Source organism: Vidua chalybeata, chromosome 14, assembly GCF_026979565.1.
Source record: "Vidua chalybeata isolate OUT-0048 chromosome 14, bVidCha1 merged haplotype, whole genome shotgun sequence".
Lineage (NCBI taxonomy): Eukaryota > Metazoa > Chordata > Aves > Passeriformes > Viduidae > Vidua > Vidua chalybeata.
This window is the reverse complement of record NC_071543.1, coordinates 13,103,079-13,119,465: the sequence shown is the minus strand read 5'-3', so window position 1 is coordinate 13,119,465 and position 16,387 is coordinate 13,103,079. Positions and strand designations below refer to the sequence as shown.

The 16,387-nt window shown below is 41.0% G+C and overlaps 1 protein-coding gene and 1 non-coding gene across 2 annotated transcripts; both read left to right on the top strand.

Moving 5' to 3' along the window:
• Positions 1–2,737: 2,737 nt before the first annotated feature.
• LOC128795215 (P2R1A-PPP2R2A-interacting phosphatase regulator 1-like) lies at positions 2,738–14,321 on the top strand. Its single transcript, XM_053955801.1, has 10 exons — positions 2,738–2,944; positions 3,271–3,349; positions 4,619–4,675; positions 5,033–5,076; positions 5,157–5,211; positions 5,438–5,539; positions 6,809–6,897; positions 7,423–7,487; positions 9,748–9,844; positions 10,873–14,321. Exons 1-10 carry the CDS (start codon positions 2,829–2,831, stop codon positions 11,021–11,023), a joined length of 855 nt encoding a protein of 284 aa, XP_053811776.1. The 5' UTR covers positions 2,738–2,828; the 3' UTR covers positions 11,024–14,321.
• LOC128795450 (small nucleolar RNA U109) lies at positions 10,650–10,793 on the top strand. Its single transcript, XR_008433553.1, has one exon. It is a non-coding gene; the product is annotated as a small nucleolar RNA U109 (small nucleolar RNA).
• Positions 14,322–16,387: the final 2,066 nt, after the last annotated feature.

Sequence of the window (16,387 nt, the reverse complement as noted above, 5' to 3'; positions counted from 1 at the left end):
ATTCCCCCTTGTCCTGTCAGTCCAGGCCCTTGTAAATAATCTCTCTCCATCTTTCTTGTAAATTTCCTTCAGGTACCAGAAGGCCACAATTAGGTCACTCCGAAGCTTCTCTTCTCCAGTTTGAACAATCCCAATTGTCTCAGCCTTTCCTCACAAGAGAGGTGCTCCATCTCTTCATCTGTTTAGAGTGAGAGTTTCAGGCAGTCTTTAGGAACAGAAATAGCCAGAGAAAAAGGGTAGATTATAGAAAGCTAAAACATTTTTTCATGGGCTCCATGCTTACTAATCTATCTAAGGCTGATGGCATTTTGTGACTGTGGCTGTGTTTATTTCACCCACAGGGGTATTTTCCTGACACTATTAAATACCGCAACATCATCACTCACTTCATGCCCACCAGTCCCTCTGTATCACTGTACTCACATATCTCATTCTTTCAGTCTCTGTTGCCCCACTATGAATATCCATCCTTCATCCTCCCAAGGCTCTGTTTAACATGTTCTCTCCATTCTTAACCCCTCTTGCCATGGTGCTGTTTATCTAACTCAACAATTCGTCATTTCCTCATTTCCATAGTTCTGTTCCACAGCACAACTTTGCCTCATTACCCTCCTCAGCCCTTTGAGGGTCACCCTGACAGTCCCCACTTTCCTTTGGACATATATTCCCATTAAAGCTCTCTTGGCTACAGTAAATCCTGGTCAGACAGCAGGATGATGTGCCTGGCACTGGAAAATTTGAGAACATGGAGCAGATGTTTTTGAGCTCTCAGCCACATTTTGGATATTGTTGACTTTTTCCTTAACAGTATCCTGGTACATGGCATTTGAAGCTGTTTGCTGCCCTTAGTGGCAAGGACATAATATAATAACTCCACAATAAAAATAAATAGCAAAATCCACATAGTTTAGTGCTGTAGTCAGATCCTGCAGGTGGCTTTTGTATTAAGAGAACCATACATATTTGTGTAAGAAAACCAGCAGATTTCCATTCAGAGCTAGAAGTTTTGCTAGGAACTTTCACCTGAATTGCCTTTTAGGCAATTCTAGCCGTGGGAAATGAAGGTATGGGAGCTGTTCCAAGCTGTGAAATGCTTGTGCTGAAGCACCAGACAAGGATTTTGGTGCAAGTTCTATAAAAGTGCCGCATTCCTTTTAGAGAATGGTGGCAGCAAAAGGTGATTAACAGCTTTCACAGCTGCAGATCCTAATTTTTCCAGTGAATCAGACTGGTCATAATTATTAGAAATTAAGCAAAATTATTTAGACATTTACATTCTCAGTCTTTGCAGGAGATGGCAATTCTTTATCACCTCACAGAAGGGTGTCTTTACCAGCTGTGATAGGCCATAGTGTAAGGGGCACAGGACTGTGAAAGGTATTTCTCCTCTGCAATAATACAAGATAAGGATTTTTTTCTCTGGGTTTTTCAATATAAATACATATTGAAAAATCCCATAAATATTTTAAATGTAATCTTGTGAGTCTTTTAACTCAACTCCGTGCATCTTTGTGCATGTCAGCACGAAGCTCTTCATTAATAGTATCATTTCAGTGAGAGAAATGTAAGCATCAAAAACAGTTAATGAGACATAGAGTCCCCAAATATAGAAAAATGGAATATGCTCAAGTCAGTCTTGATTTAAAAAAATGCAAGGAGGTACCACAATAAATATTAAGGTACAGAAACAAGAGTTCTAATCAGTTATCTAGAAGCATCTACCCTTGATCATTTTAAAGTAAGAGAATAATTCATCTAGCCATGTTCCCAACTGAGGTAGCTGAAATATCAAAAAATACTAACTTTTCTATCTTAACAGTTTCAACAACTAGTACTCTGGCAAAAGAAGTGTTTTATCCCAGGAGAAAATGGAGACCTTTTAAAATTTGGTGCTGGGAAAGACCCTAAAGCCCCTTGCATGTAAGAAACAAGTACGTACAATGCAACTGTTGTTGCAGAAAAATACTGTAAAGTAAGCACAAACTTTGATGCTTTGATCACTTAGAGTGAGTTTGCCCAAGTCAGTCCCAAATCTGAATACTGTCAAGAACTAGGATCTCGTCTCATAACGAATTTTACACCAGATTTCTGAATGCTGAGCATACTCTCATTGCAATCAAAGCCCTGGTACGTGCAACAGCAGCTAGGGAAGGCTGGGGAGAACACTGGGAAAGCCTGCGGGACTTAGATCGGAGAGGGCCTAATCCTGAAGAAAGCTGTAAAACCTTTTCCCCACTAAAACGGGAAAAAGGCGCCGGGTTTGTGGCCGGGCTGGGACTCGAACCCGGATCCTCCCTCAGGTCACGGCCCGGCCGCGCCCCCGCGGCGCGCGCGTCCTAGCGACCGTTGCGGCGTTTCAAACACACACACGCTCCCCCCGCGGCCAATCAGCGCGCGCCCCGGCCCCGGGGGCTGTCGGGAGCTCTCCCGCCGCCGAAGCGGTGCCGGGGTGCGGCGCTACTGCGCATGCGCCATGCGAGGCGGGCGGTGCTGCCTGCGCCCCGATCCTCGCGCATGCGCAGCGGGCAGTGCGCGGCGGCGGGCGCGGAGCGCGGTCGGCACCGACGGGAGCACCGGGAGCGCTCCCACCGCCACCGCGGGCAGCAGCACCGGCTGCAGCTGCTGGAGGAATTGGCCGCCCCCGGGCCGCCCCCGGGATGCGGCGCTGCTGCGGCCGCCCCCCCCGCCGGGCCCGGCGCGCCCCCGGGCTGAGCCCGCGGCGCCGCCCGCGGGGCCTGTAGGGCCGGGGCGGCGGCGGCCCGAGGAGCCGCGGCGGCGCCGGCAGTGAATGGGCGCCGCGGCGGGGCGGAGGAGCCGGAGCCGCCGCGATGGCTCAGGAGAAGATGGAGCTGGACCTGGAGCTGCCGCCGGGGAGCGCCGCGGCCCCGGGCGACGGCGGCGGCCTGAGGCGGTCGAACAGCGCCCCGCTCATCCACGGGCTCAGGTGAGGGGCCCGGGGGGCTCGGCTCATCGAGCCCTGCGGTCGCCGCTGCCCGCCGGCCTCGCCGGGGGCCTGGGCCAGGCCCGGCGCTCCCTCAGCGGCCTGCGGATCGTGTCCCTTGTCCCACGGGTGCGCCGCCAGTGCCCCGTTGTCCTCCCTCGGTTCAGGGAAGGTGCTCGCCGCGCTCCCGGCGACGGCTGTGTTCCTGTTCGAATAAAATAATGTTTTCAGCGCTCTGGGGGCTGCAGCGCCTGTCACAGCGCTGTGGAGCTTTCAGTAAAGCGCACCCTAAAAAGCTGTTCACAAAACTTTGTTTTCTCCCCCTGCAGTGACAACTCCCAGGTGTTTCAGCCTTACGTGTTGCGGACTCGCAGGAACAGCACAACAGTTATGAGCCGTCATGGAATGGTGAGGAATCTTAAGCATGTCATGTTTACACCCAGCAAGGAATAATTGGAGTAGAGAAATGAAGTTAAACTTGATTTGTATTTGCACTGAGTATCCCAGCAAGCTTCCAAGCTGCAGAATAAACATTTTTTCACCTCTAACTGCAACTTATAATGAAATAATACTGGTGTGTTGACTGTCCCCAAGAAGACAAGAGCAGTTGACGTTTTATGTGACTTCCCATATTAAGTCCAGTTTTAAAGTTAATTTAAGCCTGTATTAGAAGAGTAGAATGATATCAGAATTAAGTGTCTTGAAAGGGTGTTTTACTTTGTTCTGAAAATGGACAGTGTCAAAGTTCTTTGTTGACCTGTTTGACATATGCTCTTTTTTTGCAAAGGCAGAACACTATCCTCAGAAAATCACTGAAAGAAGGGGAATTTATTTGTTGCTCTCTGTTATAAATCTGGCAGTGTACACTACTGCAGTTGTTTAACTTTTCAAAGATGTTACATTTCTTTTTTTCTACCCTCTCCTTGTCAGGTGAGGGATTTATGTGCTCCTTCCACTGAAATTGTCTTGTCTGGGGGTAGTGAAGATTAAATATTGCTTTTCTCAAAACCTTAAAATCCTGTCTTCTGTTCAGGAAAGGTGTCAGGGATTTTTAGTTCAAAGTCTTCTGTTGTGAGACTTCTAAAGAATCCAGAATTTTGGAGTGTGTCAGTCGGTGAGACATTGGACACACGGCCATCCTGAGTGGGAACTGTTGGCCCATTTATATGTGGTGTTGGAGTTCCAGAGGAATTAGGTGCATAAAATTGCACACAATTGAAAACTTGCAGACCTTAAGCTTTAGGGAGTGTTGTTCAAGACTGAGTTGAAGCACTGAGATTTCTCCTTTACAATAGCCAGCAGGTTGAGTAAGGTGTCCTACAGGAGTTTGTCATATCCTGAGCAATGGGGAATGGTGTAACAATCACAGTTTCATTTGTAGTATCTCCCTTGTCCAAATGGCATCTGTAGCTATTTGTGTGCTTGAGATGCTGGGCAGTATCTGCCTGCAAGTCAGATCCCTGCCACTTGCTGAGTGATACAAGGAATTTGTAAAGTGGTAAAACAAGTCTTTTCTCTTGAAGGTCAGTGTTTGCTTTTTTGCAACGTTGTTTGAGTCATCCACATGTAGTTGTGCAGCTCATTTTGAACTCCCTAAGAATGTAGCTGATGGTAAATAGTGTGCATGCAAGCAGTTGTGTGTGATTTAATCATTGTGGCTGTCACTTTTTTTTCCAGTTTTTGTCATCATCTCCTATTCGTATTCCTAGCAGCCGACTTCATCAGATCAGAAGGGTAAGTGGAGTTTTTATCTGTGTATTCAGTAACAGAATGAACAGTACTGTATGATATTGAAGTACTTGCACAGTGGGGGTTTCTTATTTCAAGTACTAAAGAAAATGGAATATTTCTTAAGACTTAATTTCAACAAGGAAGTGGCCTTGCAAGGCTTATTGTTGTGTTTAAGCTATCTTGCATTTTAGAAGTATTTAAGAGAAGCAGAGAGCTGGGCTGGTGGCTGTCCTGTCTTTCTGTGTGTTCTGCTGTTCATATTTCAATCCTGATGGCAAATAATGGAATCACGAGTGTTATTTCAAGTACCTGTGATGAATCAAATGTTATGGGAAAACTTAGGATGTTTATCTCTTGCAGGAGGAAGGAGTGGATTTAATGAACAGAGAAGCAGCACATGAAAGGTGAGTGTTATTGAAAGAAGATGATAAATTAGCCAGAATTATCCTCTTTGTAGCTACTGATGGGGTTTTTTGTATTCTAGGGAAGTGCAGACAGCAATGCAGATAAGCCAGTCATGGGAGGAAAGCTTGAGCCTGGTAATCTTTTTATAGATGTTTCCTATTTAATTCCACTTTTACACTCTAATGACAAATTTAAGGGAAAGAGAGGAATTAACTGTGAAAATAATTTAAGAAGAATTTAAGCCCATCTGCTTTAGCTACTTTGTGCATTTGACCCAATGACTTTCCATTAGAAGGTTGTGCCTTGGATTTCAAGGTAATGTCCTGTGCTGGTGATAAGTCTGAAACCTTGTATTCACAGAGCGACAATGACTTGGACAAGTCTGAGAAATCTTTTTCCCCAAAGAGAATAGACTTCATTCCAGTTTCGCCTGCACCTTCACCTACAAGAGGAATAGGAAAGGTAGGATAAGTGAAATACCAGGCTGAGATAATATTTCAGAAATCTAAACCAAGCTGAACTGTCAAGATCTGTAACTTCACAAATTGTTTCATCGTTTAAAAAAAACTCTGAAAAAGCACCAAAAAAGCCAAATCCATATTTTGTTGGTTTCTTAGAATCAAATGGTTGCCATCTGGGAGCCTGCAGAGTTTAAGCAGTGACACACTGGATGTTTTCAGTTACTGCTGCTTGTGAAGTGTTCGGCTGGGTTGGGGTTCTGGTTCTAGGGAAGCTGGAAGAGGTCATGAAAATAGTCCTGGACAGGATCTGTGGCTGCAGAAGTGGGGGGATTCTGGGGAAGAAGCACCAAAATTGGACTGCAAATCTGTATGGTGAGAGATGAAAATGTGTCCATCATTTATGGAAAGGAAGGCACAAATGCACTCTGAAGGAGAACTTGGGTGTGTTGAACTCGTACTGAAAACCGGCGGCAGATGCCAGAGAAAGAGCTGGATGTTAGAGAAACTACTTTTCCAGTGAGGAGTGGAAAAATGAAATGTAGCACAGGAAACTGGCACCTGGGTTTGAAGATGGGCTGCTTGACCTTGTTGGCACCCTCTTGAGTGATTCTGCTTTTTGTACAAAAAAGGAGCAATCTGTGTGCTTCTACCAGATTGGTGCATATGACAGCCACTTACGAGTGCTGGGTAAATGTTTTCCTGGGAAAACACTGATGCTGACAGATGGTTCTGTACCTTTGGAATTCTGACTGTAAAACACTAGCAGATAACTTGACAGAAAGATTTTTGTGTTTAGCTAGAAGCATTGATGGGCTAAGCTCAAATTAGCTGCAGAATCACAGACCTAAATATCCTGTTTTATTCTGGAATATTGTCAGTTTTCAGGTCAGATGTATTTTGAGTTAACTCAACTTGTTTGTTTAACAAGCCCCTTGAAAGAACTAAGTCCTGAGTACTGTACTGCTGTTTCTAAATGTAAGAAAGAACAGAAACAATTCTCTTACTTGGAGAACAGTGTCTATTTAAGTTTTACTTCTCTTGTGGGTTTCAATTTTAGCTTAATCTGAGCAGAATTGCATGGGCCAGTATGTTTTTGTAAGTTAAGTTCTAATACTTGTAATGTTATATTTGATAGTCTGTGTAATCTGTTGCTAGCTTTTCTTTAAGAATAAAAAGGGAATAGAAGGGGGGGATGTTTGTTTTGGAGGGTGGAGTGTAACATCTGAATATTTTAAAGGAAATTCTAAACTATCTTCATTTCTTCCTGCAGCAATGTTTTTCACCATCATTGCAAATGTTTGTGAGCAGTAATGGATTACCTCCAAGCCCTATTCCCAGTCCAACAAGGCGATTCTGCAAGTAAGTAATCAGTGTGTGTTGTGCTAACATTGGAATTTAAGCCAAAGGCTTAAATTAAGTTAAGGCATTAAAAGAGACTTCAGTTTTACAACTGCCAAAGCAGTGCCACATAAAAATGCTCTGAAAGTTCATCCTTCACCAATGGCAGCTTTATGTGTGTGCTCTTATAGAGCATGTGTCAACTTTAAACTAGACTTGGTAACTTGGGGGGAAGTCCTCAGGTATTTCAAATTAACTTTGTCAGCAGATTAGTTTTACATAAATACGCTGCTAAATTTAGAAAAGGATTGACATGAGGATGTGATTCACTAAGGGAAGGAGAAAACCTTAGAAAATCTTCTACAACTCGTGTGGCAGATAATCTGCTCTAATAGGCAGCCCTTATTTGTTATCTATGTATTTAGATTCCACAAGAATTACAGTTGTGCAGGAATAACTTTGAAGAATGCTTCATATGCTGTGGTTGTGTTGATTTGATGCAAATTGGAACCTTTACAGGCCTGACTCTCAGTATTCTCTCTTCAGCAGGAGGAGTCAAAGTCCAATCAACTGTATCAGGCCCAGTGTTCTTGGCCCCATTAAAAGAAAAGGTACATGTATTTTCCTTACCAGATGTTTTAATATGGATGTAGTTTCCTAGCTGGATACATTATTTGTTATTCTGTAAATACAATGCACTTGTATCCACCGTGAACTGGAATTTGCCAGGCAAGACTCAAAAATACAACGTAAAGTAGCTAATCTAAAACATAGGAATGAAAAACTTAATAAACAGCTACTGCTTGACAGAGGCAAATTTTGTTATACATCAAATTAAATGTCAGAGCTTACAAATGTTCATAACATTCCTACAAGTACCACTGAACAGTGCACACCCTTCAGGTCATCTTAGGAATGTTGCTTATCTTGCAGTATCTTCTAAACTTAGTACTGAATGTTTGTTTTCACTCTAAAAGTTCAGAAGGTGAGTGTTTACAGAAATGGAATAGATCAGTGCCCTTTCTTCCTGAAGGGGGAAAATGCTTTCTTTCCTGGAACTGTTCCATATTGGAGATTTTCAAGTATCATCCTCAATCAAATCTCCACAGTAGAACTGTAAAAATGAGATATTTTTAAAGTGTGCCTTTAGCTATGCTTATCCTTTCTGTTTTTTTTTTTTTTTTAACTTAGGCATTCTTAACTGCACCAAAACGTCCTTTTATTGTACAAGACTTACATTTAGGCTTTGAGAAAAGTTACTGGTTTTGTTATGCTTTTTTTCTTTTTTAGTACTGATTCTCCTGTCAGATAAACAACATTGTCTAACTGGTACTGATTTGACAGAGGAGAGAGACAAGTTTTCTCATAGATGTCAGTTCTATCTTGGCTTTTATTTTCTGTGAATTTTAGCAGTACTAAAAATGAACAAAAGTTTATTAAGCTAAATAATCAGTAAGGAATAAATATCCACACTTACACTTTACACAAATTGTAAAAGCAGTGCAGGTAGAAAGACAAGCCTTTCCTCACCAAATCCATGTGCTCCCATGGATCATCTTTTATGGAGATCTGAGTTTTCCTTTTCTTACTTGAAATATCAAGGTACTTTCAAAATGCTGCTTGATTTTGAAACATCTAATCCATTTAAATGAACTTTCTTTTCCTAAATACACGGTCCTGTTTTTTTCTGAATTTTAGCTGTAGATTTATAGTAGGAGAAGGAAAGACATGAACTGAAGAACTTTTCACTGCCATACTGGTGGACTCTGCAATGTATTGTAGCAGTGCAGATTTGTCTCTGTGAAATTTAAGGGGCAAAAGTATTATCTAAGTTGGTGTTGTGTTCATTTTTCTGCAAGACCAAGTACTTTATAAATGTTTTTTTGCCATTCTGCTTGCTAGAAGCAATTGTTCCTTGCCTTAAGATAGGAATGTATCCCTGTGGGCTGAAGGAAATGAAAAGTTTGGAAGTTCCCAGTCTTTTATGAAACGTGCAGTGTGATTCTGTTGCAGAATGTATAGAGTGGTTTGGTATAATGCTCAGCCTCTGTCAAGTTTTTGAACTGACTCTGCAACTACTGCAAAGTGTAGGTAAAAGCCAGAAAATTGTTACCATTTCATGCTTTATTTCCCCCTCAAAGTAAGAATGAAAATACACTGTAGTTGAGAGGTTTTTTTTTAAATTTTCAAGTTCATGATATTTTCAAATGTGTGTTGTAGAGCAGCTATTAGTGAGTCAGCTCATTGTCACTGCAGATTATACTAAACAGATTACATTAATTCTCCCCCTCATATTTAATCTCTTAATGTCTGTGGATGGTTACAGGTACAAAGACAGTGTGATCCATGATGAGTAAGTGGAAATGCTTCCACATTTTTACGTGGAATTTATTCCATTCAGCTTTCCTATAAAAGTGTACTCATGCATCAGAATTTGTTGTACAGGGGAGGGTGAAACTGAACCCCGCTGTCATTGTTATTTTCATAATCACTAACAATTTTAAACTTCATATTTTGACTTATATCAGTTACCTCATCTCAGCTGTTTACTTAAAACTAAGTCTGGTAATTAGTTTGCTTTAGATTATTTTGTCTGATTGCAGTACAAGTAGCAAGTTTTATGTCTTTGAGATCATTGTAGCCCCTCAGATACTGCTAAATTTTTAGCTTAGGATGGACTGGGTGGTTGAACAAGAGCTGTCATCAAATTGATGTCTTAGCCAGGTGCTTGGTTGGCTGAATTAGAGAACTGGTGCTACAAATTCAACCTTGGAGTGTTGTAGGTCAAACCTGTTTTTTACAGCAGACAAATATTAAAAAGGATGTTGCAGAGACTCAAGTGAGTTTGATTATTTGCACTGTTTTCCTTAGGTGAAATGGAAACTGAAAGTCAGCCAAAGAGACTTTTCCAAGGAACAACCAACATGCTTTCTCCAGATGTTACACATCTGACAGATCTCAGTTCATGGTAAAATATTTCATGTGCCCTGAAATAAATGCCAAAACAAGTAATGTGCATCTATCACAAGCTTTCTAGTTTTTTTTTTTCCAGGAAAAAAAAAAACTTCATGTGTATCTTGTGGATGTGTATTCATGGAAGCTATCCTGTGGTAGGGTCCTGTGACAGTGCTCCTTCTCCTTTGATCAATTCTTCCTGAGCAGACTCTAGCCTTGATTTTGGGTATCAAAGCCTTTACACTGCATATAATTGTTACAAATCCCTGTTGATTCATAAGCACAGTTACTTTGGTTCATCGTTACAGTATGTTGTAGGCAGTGGTCATACAGAGTTTGTGGCACTTCACTGAATAATTAGGAAATGTGTGTGGGTACTTAATTGTTCTTGTCCCTAAGTTCACGATTTTTAGTATTATCTTTCTTTATTACAATCATAAATTGTATTGAATCCGATACTAAGTATTCAAAAATATCAGCTGTTATCACTTTAATTTCAGTTTACCTACAGACTTGAAACTGCCTAGATGGTTGTGCCATGTTGCTTCCCCCTAAATTGTAAAAGCATCAGTTTATGTGCCCTCTGGGATCTTGTATCTAGACTTCAAAATCCAAACACAGGAATTCTGTGAGAAAAATAAGTCTCAATCTTGCTTTGAATAGTGCCGTGTTAAAGAGCATACCAGCTAATTAATGACATCTTTGCTGCATTGCTGATTAATTTATTATTTTTCCTTTACTATAAGCTTTTAAGGTTTTATACTTACTTGTTGTCACCTCCTTTCTATGTCTGATTAAAATCACCTTCATAATTTATTCTGCATGTTAAAAAAACCCAATAATTCTGCTCCTCATTCCCGTGAGGAGCATGAATATCTCTAACATGCTACAGAAAACAAGGAGTTTTCAGGGCTGCCAGTCTTGCAGTAAAGACTGAGTGGTAGTATAGGTCTCCTACAAGTCCTGTCCAAGGGTGAAGCATGTCAGCTTTGTTCAGAGCCTCGTGCCCCTGCACTAAAGGACCTTTTTCCCTTTCCCCAGCCTGTCCTCGGATATTCTCGACGGGAGCAGCAGCAGTGTTGGCTCTTCCTCTGATTCCCTGACTAAAGGCAGCATCACCACGGAGTCTCCAGTGACGTGCTCCAACTCCTGCTCCTCGTTCATTCTGATGGATGACTTCTCACCCAAGTGACTTTACCAAGTCCTGAGTCAGTGTCTGGCTGTGCTGTCCCCTTCCTGTACACTCGTACAGAGAAATGAACTCTGATCCTTGAACCATTCATATGAGGTTTATTAAAAGGAAAAATTGTTGTTACTGTAATCCTTGGCTACTTTCCAGTGATTTTTTTTTTTAATTTATCCATATAATGGACATTGTAGACCATATTAATGTCTGGTTTTGCAAATTTATTTTTTAAACAAGATGTCTGCTGATATTATACTAACTTTTGCTTTCAGGAACTTGCGTACACTTTTTGATTCCAGGAATAGGTATTTACCTATTAGTGTTGCAATTATTAGGAATGTACTTCTATCATTATGGTCGCTATGTCTAGGGAAATAACTTGGTTTGGAAGGATTTGAAAATACTAATTTATTCTCTGGCACTTCTACTATTGAGTAAAATTACTCTTGCTTTTTTTTTTTTTTTTTTTTTTTTAGTCACTAGCCTCAAATTCCTTTATGGAAGGGAGAAAAAATATTTTATTTCCTTAGTGCTGCTAGTCATTTTTATGAATTCATTTACAGAAGACCACATTGAGTGTGGAAATCTCACTCTATTACATTAAACTAAAAACCCCACAGCAGAATAACTAATGTCTGTCACTTTTGCCATCAGTGAAGAAATAATAATACTCTGCAAGCAATTAAATTAGCTGCATAGTTCTCTTCCCAGAACATTTGTCCTACAGATTGTATGAAATAAGATTTGGCCAGGAAAAATTAAACCACACCTCGATTGAAGACATACAGTGCAGATAACTAAGTTAATTAAACTACTGTGTAGGAGAACCATGTATGGCACCATCGATGTCTCCTGTGGCATTGAGGTCATAAGTATTTTTGTGCCTTAGGGGACATTGTTACAAAATTATGGAATGTAAACCAGAGGGGTGGGTGGGGAAAGTCCTTTGTGTACAGCTTGTTTATAGAGTGCTTACCCAAGTCTGTCAGGGGTGCTGCTTCCCTTTGTGTTCCTTTCCGAGGTGTGGAGGTGCTGGGGGCAGCCAAGGTGAGACCCTTTGCAGCTGCTCGGGGCGGAGTTTGTCCCTTTCTTGGTCATGAGCAGAGCAAACAGCTCAGCAAACATTGGATTCCTGAGGAAAGGCTTTGGATTGGATACAAGCTCTGCAAATTGCTTGGTGAAGGAGTTCTCTTTGAGCTATGAGTAGTCTTGATACAGTACCTTGGTCAGTCTGAGGTAGGAACAGATATTTTACTTTTTAAAGACTATAACGGGGCAAAAGAAATCCGTTTGTAATCTACTGTGTTATGCTATTTATTATTTATAACTCTGTAAAAAGTCTGTGGTGATGAATTATAGTATTTTTTTATGATTGAATAAGTTTTTTATGTTCAGTAATTGCTGGCTGGTTTGTATTTAATACGCAACGTTGTCTGCCAGAATCATAAGCTTCCATTTTTGAATGTTTGTACCATAAATGCTTTTGTTACCTAAAAGTACAACTTGTGATCTTTCTGAAAGAAAATAGCACTGAATTTAAAGTAAGATTATGTGCTTTAGATGTGAGCACAATCTCTGGCAATACTGTCTGGCTAAAAGGGCGGGGGAGAACCATAGTTTTTTCTGTTCTGAAGAAGCCGTTGGGTATCCAGAAGACATGTACATACCAGATTATTTTTAAAAGTGTTTCCATTAAATTGTAAGAAGTACCAGAATGGGCCAACAGTGGCACTATTATTTGTATGATCATTTCCACCTGTGGAACATTAGTTCCCCACTTCAAATAAATGTGCATATTGTAAAATATTGTCCATCGGTGCCATTTTTAAATGAGCTCTACAGTATTGAATGTTAATTTTGTTTGTATATGCGCAGTGCTATTTCTTGAATTTTTGATGTCTTAAGTAATTTAATTATTTTTTTAATTTATGCCTGTATCTTCTCTGCCTTCTTGATGCTTAAAGAAGGCTGCTTTTCCATTTGCAAAATAGTGATGAACAGTCTGTGATAAAATCCAACCCCGTTACCTCTGCCCCTCTTCCCTTCTACGGTGCTTTTACTGGTACTGTGATTTGGAAATCTGAACGAGGGGTGGCAGGAGGGGGAAACCTATTGCATGCTTTCTTAAACCTGAGAAGAGCATAGCTATTGCTTAATTTTGGCTGATTTACCTGTACAATTGATGTATTCCAGATTTGTTTGTTAGTGGAGAGTCCCATCTGAGTGCTGGCCTCTGTAAACATTCGAATGTAAGCTGCATAAAGCGAGCGCACAAATAGTCACTCTTGTTACAGCAGCTTTTTGTAGTGTTCTGGCTATTCCCCACTCTTGGAAGGCCTTGTAAAAGACATTGCTCTTTTATAAAATATATCCGTAATGCACACACGCTGTGTCTGTTGTTTCAGAATGAATGGATGTCGCTGTGTTAACAGGCCCGAGGCAGGCCCAGGTTCTCTTTCATGCTCCTAACACAACTTGTTCATTTTGAAACAAAGTTTTCTAATGTGCTGATTACTGATACTTGCAGTTCTCTGCGTTTGAGTTGCCACTGCTTAGAGGGTTCATTGATACTGTAGCATACTCTAAAACTGACTTTTAAAAGTTGCATTTCTGGTTTTGTTACCTGCCCTGTCCGAGGGAATTGGACTCCAGTTGGGAAAGGCGGCCAGCTGGTGCTGGTAATCAGCTTTAATGTATAACTATTGACATTTAACAACTGTTTTTTATGACTTCACCAGACTTACTGCTGCTGAATTGCCATGATGAGTGTCTGAGAATTCCTGTCTTACCCCCACTTCCTTCTTTTTATAAGGGATCATTAGTGCATATCTTTTGCTGAGAATCACAGTGATGAGTTACCTTTAATGTTGTAATAGTTGAGAACTAAGTTAAAATACCTGTGTAATTCAAGCAGCATTTTAGATGGACTATTTTTAATATGTTAATTAGCACAGCATTACAGCAATGGTCTTTGTACAGCTCATTGACCAGCACTGCCTTTAGATCATATCCAGAGCACGCTGAATCCTCATTTCATGGGCTTAAAATGCTGGAAGGATTTTACCAATGGTTTAGAAAAATGTGTGTGTCAGCTGTGGAACTCTGTGTGTTTTGATAATATCAAGTGTTCTGCATCAGGAAATAGATCACAGTGTGCATGTTTCATTCTCCTTCATTGAATTTCAAATTGGGGGATCATGGGCCCAAGAGCCAGTATTTAAGGGGCTGTTTTTCTGACTGTATGTGATGAAATACTTTCTCCTACAATGGAAGTAATTAAACTGTCAGTGGGTGAGGATGTAAATCTGAGTCCTGTGGACTTTATTGGAAAACTCATTCTTGAAAGGCTCGAAGAACTCTATACTGCATAAAAACACTGAAGTGGGATTTTTTAAAAAATTATTTTGTAAGTCATGATAGAAATAGAGAACTCATTTTAACAATTCAAAATGCTAAAACCATTTTAAATGCAAGGCTTTAGCTTGGCATATTTCTCCAGGCAGGTCTATGTTGGGGCTGTTTGCAGAGGTGGAACTTGAGCAGGCTCATGCAGATTTGAACTGAGGTTCTGGTGAACAAACACAATAGAGTGGCCCAGGGAAATTATTTTTTGCAAATATTCACATTCTTATCTGTAGACCCTGCTAATACATTGTGTGACAACTAAGATGAGAACTCGTTTTTCCTGGAATGAATTTCATTGGCATATAATTTTCCTGGTAACTTCATAATAAAAAAGCTTTGCATTAACATGAGTTCAAGAATTTAATGAAGTCATGGGCCTGTTGCATTTGCTCTTTTGGAGTAAAGGCCAAGGGATATTTTTGGAGCTATACAAACTGCCCCTTGTATTCCAAGTCTATTACATGAATGGCAGCTGTCCATAGTAGATGGAAAGTATCTTTGCCTATCAGTGAGTATTTTAGTCTCTCTTGAGGTAAATCCTCAGTGTAAGATGGGTCACTGAAGGTACCAGAAGATCCCAGGAAAAGGAAGTAGTGACTTGCTCCCCTAACTATAAATGAGGAGTTTTAGCCTTGAGTTAATCTTACCCAGCTAATTTTCAAATGAAAAATGCATTTTTCCTTTGAAATGCAGATGATTGAGACTTTTCATGGGGGTCTGCCCTGTTCAGACTTAGAGGAAAAGGCTCATTGTGGGCAAGTCTAGGGCTGTTTTGCTTAATCCACTCCAAAAAGAGGGAGCTGTGCTTGCCCATCAGAATTGGAGCAGCATTCTCCCAGTTCCAGCTGGTTTTGGGGAGGGCGGGGATTTGGTGTTTGGGTTTCCTTAAGGGCTGGTTATGAAATTCCCAAAGGTCCCAACAAGGACCTTGGTCATCAGGCTAAAATCAGAAGTAAATCTTTTTTAGGGCATGTCTGTTTTCTGAGGGAGTAATTTTGCTACAGAGCTGGTTTAAGGGTGACAGCTGGGGTTTGCTTCCTGCTGCAGGGACAGAGCTGCTGTTCCTACAAATGCAAAGGCACAGAAACCACTGTAAAGGGTCCCTGCACCTCCAGGCTATCCCTTTATCCCTTTAGAGTGGACTGGGCACTTGGCGGAAGTCTCTTGTTTCAATCCAAACCCTTTTTGCATTCAAGCTGCTTTTTATTACTTGCTCTTAGATCTTAAAGCCTTTTGGTTTGAGTCTTGCCTCTGATTATCATGCCAGGGCCAGCGTTTTCTTTTTAAACCTGGAGCAATTTGGTTTGTTGTTCTTGCATGATGAAGTTTGGAGATGGGGAGGAGGTGGGTTCTTGCTATTAACAAAGAATGCATGTTAGCTTGGATGATCACAAAAGATTGTGGGGGTTTAAAAGAAATGAGACCTGAAAACACAGAACAAAGAAATGCCTATTTTTAGTGAACCAATTTGGCTGGTTTGATACCAGGCTCTTTTTCTAGACACAGGCAATAGTCTTTTGAGCATATTTTTAGTAGCAGCAACAAAGCCCAATGTGCTTCCACCTCCAAAGTCCTCTTACTGTAAAGTAAGAATTTATTACTGACAGACCACAAGTTTTGTCCATCTCCAACTGACCAGGCCAGGTCTCTCTTGGTCTCTGCCTAAGTTTGCAGTAACAGTCCCTGTGATTCAACGTGCCAGTTAGTGACACCAGGCTGTCAAGCAGTTCCTGTGTGTCCAAAAGGCATCTCCTTACATTGCACAAGAGTTCAAACACTCTTGTTCTTCCTTAGCTTATTTCTGAGGGCCATAAAATTTTATTACCTTTTATACACAATTATGATTTACTCTTAATTACTCCAGGTTGCCTATCTTACTGAATAGCTGTGGTAAAATTCCTGGTGGGCTCTTGCCTGTCTCTCCTCTTGGGGTATAACAGAGTTTGGTATTTTTGATTATTTTTC